At 38.6% G+C, this 2,163-nt stretch overlaps 1 protein-coding gene across 1 annotated transcript in view; it reads right to left on the bottom strand.

Moving 5' to 3' along the window:
- Positions 1–1,338: 1,338 nt before the first annotated feature.
- Positions 1,339–2,163, bottom strand: part of PCDHB2 (protocadherin beta 2) — a 2,828-nt gene continuing 2,003 nt past the window's right edge. The window contains exon 2 of the mRNA XM_014529006.1: positions 1,339–2,162. Within this exon, the coding sequence (XP_014384492.1) occupies positions 1,671–2,162 (492 nt within the window). The 3' untranslated portion in view covers positions 1,339–1,670. The remainder of the gene's footprint in view (position 2,163) is intronic.

The following is a 2,163-nucleotide window of genomic DNA, read 5'->3' as shown; positions in this document are numbered from 1 at the left end:
TAGGCAGAAGAACATTAAAAATTAAAGTTTTATTTTAATGTCTAGATAAAAAATTGAACTGCAAGAAATAGAGAAAGTTGGACGAATCCAACTTTTAAATTATAAAATACAAAATACAGTTTCCCCATTTGTATTCCTTAAGCTGTGGGCAGGAGAGGAGAGCCAAATTAAGCAGGAAGTGAAAAGGAAAAATATGTTGAAGGAAAGAGACACCAAGAACTGATAACTCCATGGTGTTCAAATAATAGTGATCTCTTCAATTAATAACCTATATATAATATATATAAATTCACTATGCATCAGAGAGCACTTAATTCCAGCAAAGTTTGTCCTGTGAGTATTTAAATATCAATATATATCACAGGTGAAATAAAGACACTTCTTTCTTTCAATCAGTCATTCAAAAATTTTATTAACAACCTATAATCTTCAAGTCATTGTGCTAATCATGCAATAAATGGGGAGCTGTTGAAAAACATAATTCAAGCACCTAAAAAGAAAAAAGCATTGAAAAGTAGGAAATTGAAAGGGGAAAAGAGAAGCAGTCCATGCAAAAAAAATGGAATGAGCAGACAGACCAAGATACATATTTCCCCACGAGCTTATTTCCAACTGAATCAGAAATGCTCCAGAAATTTTTGAAAAAATGCAATGTTAAACTACATTTGAAGTTTCTAAAATTTGGTTAAGGACAGAGACATACATTCCCTCAAATCTTTAAAAAAATTAACCTCTGCTTATTTCAATTCCTCCTTTTAAAAATCTCAGTTTTAATTATTAAAAACTTTCTACTTAAAATTCAAGAGATTTGATAAATATAATTAAATTTTGTGTACTGGCCTTGTAAACTGCAGCTTTGCTAAATGTACTCATTAACTATAACTTTTTTGGAGAATTATTTTACAGTTTTCCACATACATAATCAGATTATCAGCAAATATAGTTTTACTTCTTTATATCCCCCCCCCCAATGTTGTTTTAAATAGAAAGCTTGACGAATTAGCATGTCCTTGAAAATGACTGGACATGTGCTATGCATTTAACTACAGTTTGGAATATTAGTGGCTGATTTATTGAATACTTTTAATGTGAATGGCTTGTGGAATCCAACAGTCAAAGTTCTCACATCTCTAAAGAATCATAACTTCCATGTGTGGACACTTTGTGATAGTATATATTTAGAAAAATGTGACAGAGTGCTTTGTTTTTCATGAATATACCTATATTAATGGTTTTAGCCAATGTGACTTCACAAGATAAAACTTACACTAGCCTCAGAGAATAGAAAACAAATATTCTGGGCTTTAAAAAAAAACCGTGTAGGAATAGCAAACATTTAAAAATGTAGGACTGCAAAATTACCTAGGCCCTGGGGAAGGGGAGTATAGCAAAAGATGCTCTAACTTAAAAATTCAGACTTTTGGGAAAGCAAAATTTACTTTCACATTTTAAGTGGAATTAAGGTACAGAGAGACTAATCGCCAATGAGAATACAAAGAAAATTAGCATTCATTATACCACAAAGCAACACATTTAGACACACTAGTAACATACACTGAATGAGATATTTACATTTCAAATAAAAAGAAACAACCTCAATGGGCAAAGCAGTAAAAAAAGGATTTTTCACAAATTAACTGAGACTAGAGTCAGTAGACCCCTACTAATTCTTAACTGAATTCAGAGCTATTCCTGAAACTGGGGTTTGCCTCACTAGCCCTCTCCTCACCTGGAGCAAGAAAGTTGGGAAGAATGGGTTTGAGGAACTTGAACTCGCTGGTCCCTGAGCCTCCCATCAGACACACCTCATACTGGTAGCTCTGGGACAGGGTCCCAGTACCGCTGACGTCCACCAGGTGGCCCGGAAGGTGGCCCTCAGGCACCGAACAGCCACCCACCCAGGCGGCCCTGCTCCGCCTGCACAGCCGCACCGCGATGAACGCCAGCACCGAGAACAGGAACAGCGACGACACCGACGCCAACGCGATGACCAGGTACACGGTCAGCGGATCGGCCTGCGCCTGGTCGGCCGCCGCTTCCGGCAGCGGCAGGTAGGGCTGCGAGAAGCCATCCACCAGCAGCACGTGCAGCGTGACGCTGGCAGACAGCGCGGGCTCGCCATTGTCCTTGACCAGCACCAGCAGCCTGTGCTTGGCCGCGTCG

This window comes from Myotis brandtii, unplaced genomic scaffold (genome assembly GCF_000412655.1).
Source record: "Myotis brandtii unplaced genomic scaffold, ASM41265v1 scaffold668, whole genome shotgun sequence".
Lineage (NCBI taxonomy): Eukaryota > Metazoa > Chordata > Mammalia > Chiroptera > Vespertilionidae > Myotis > Myotis brandtii.
The sequence above is the reverse complement of the archived record's forward strand: the minus strand, read 5'-3'. Positions and strand labels throughout refer to the sequence as shown.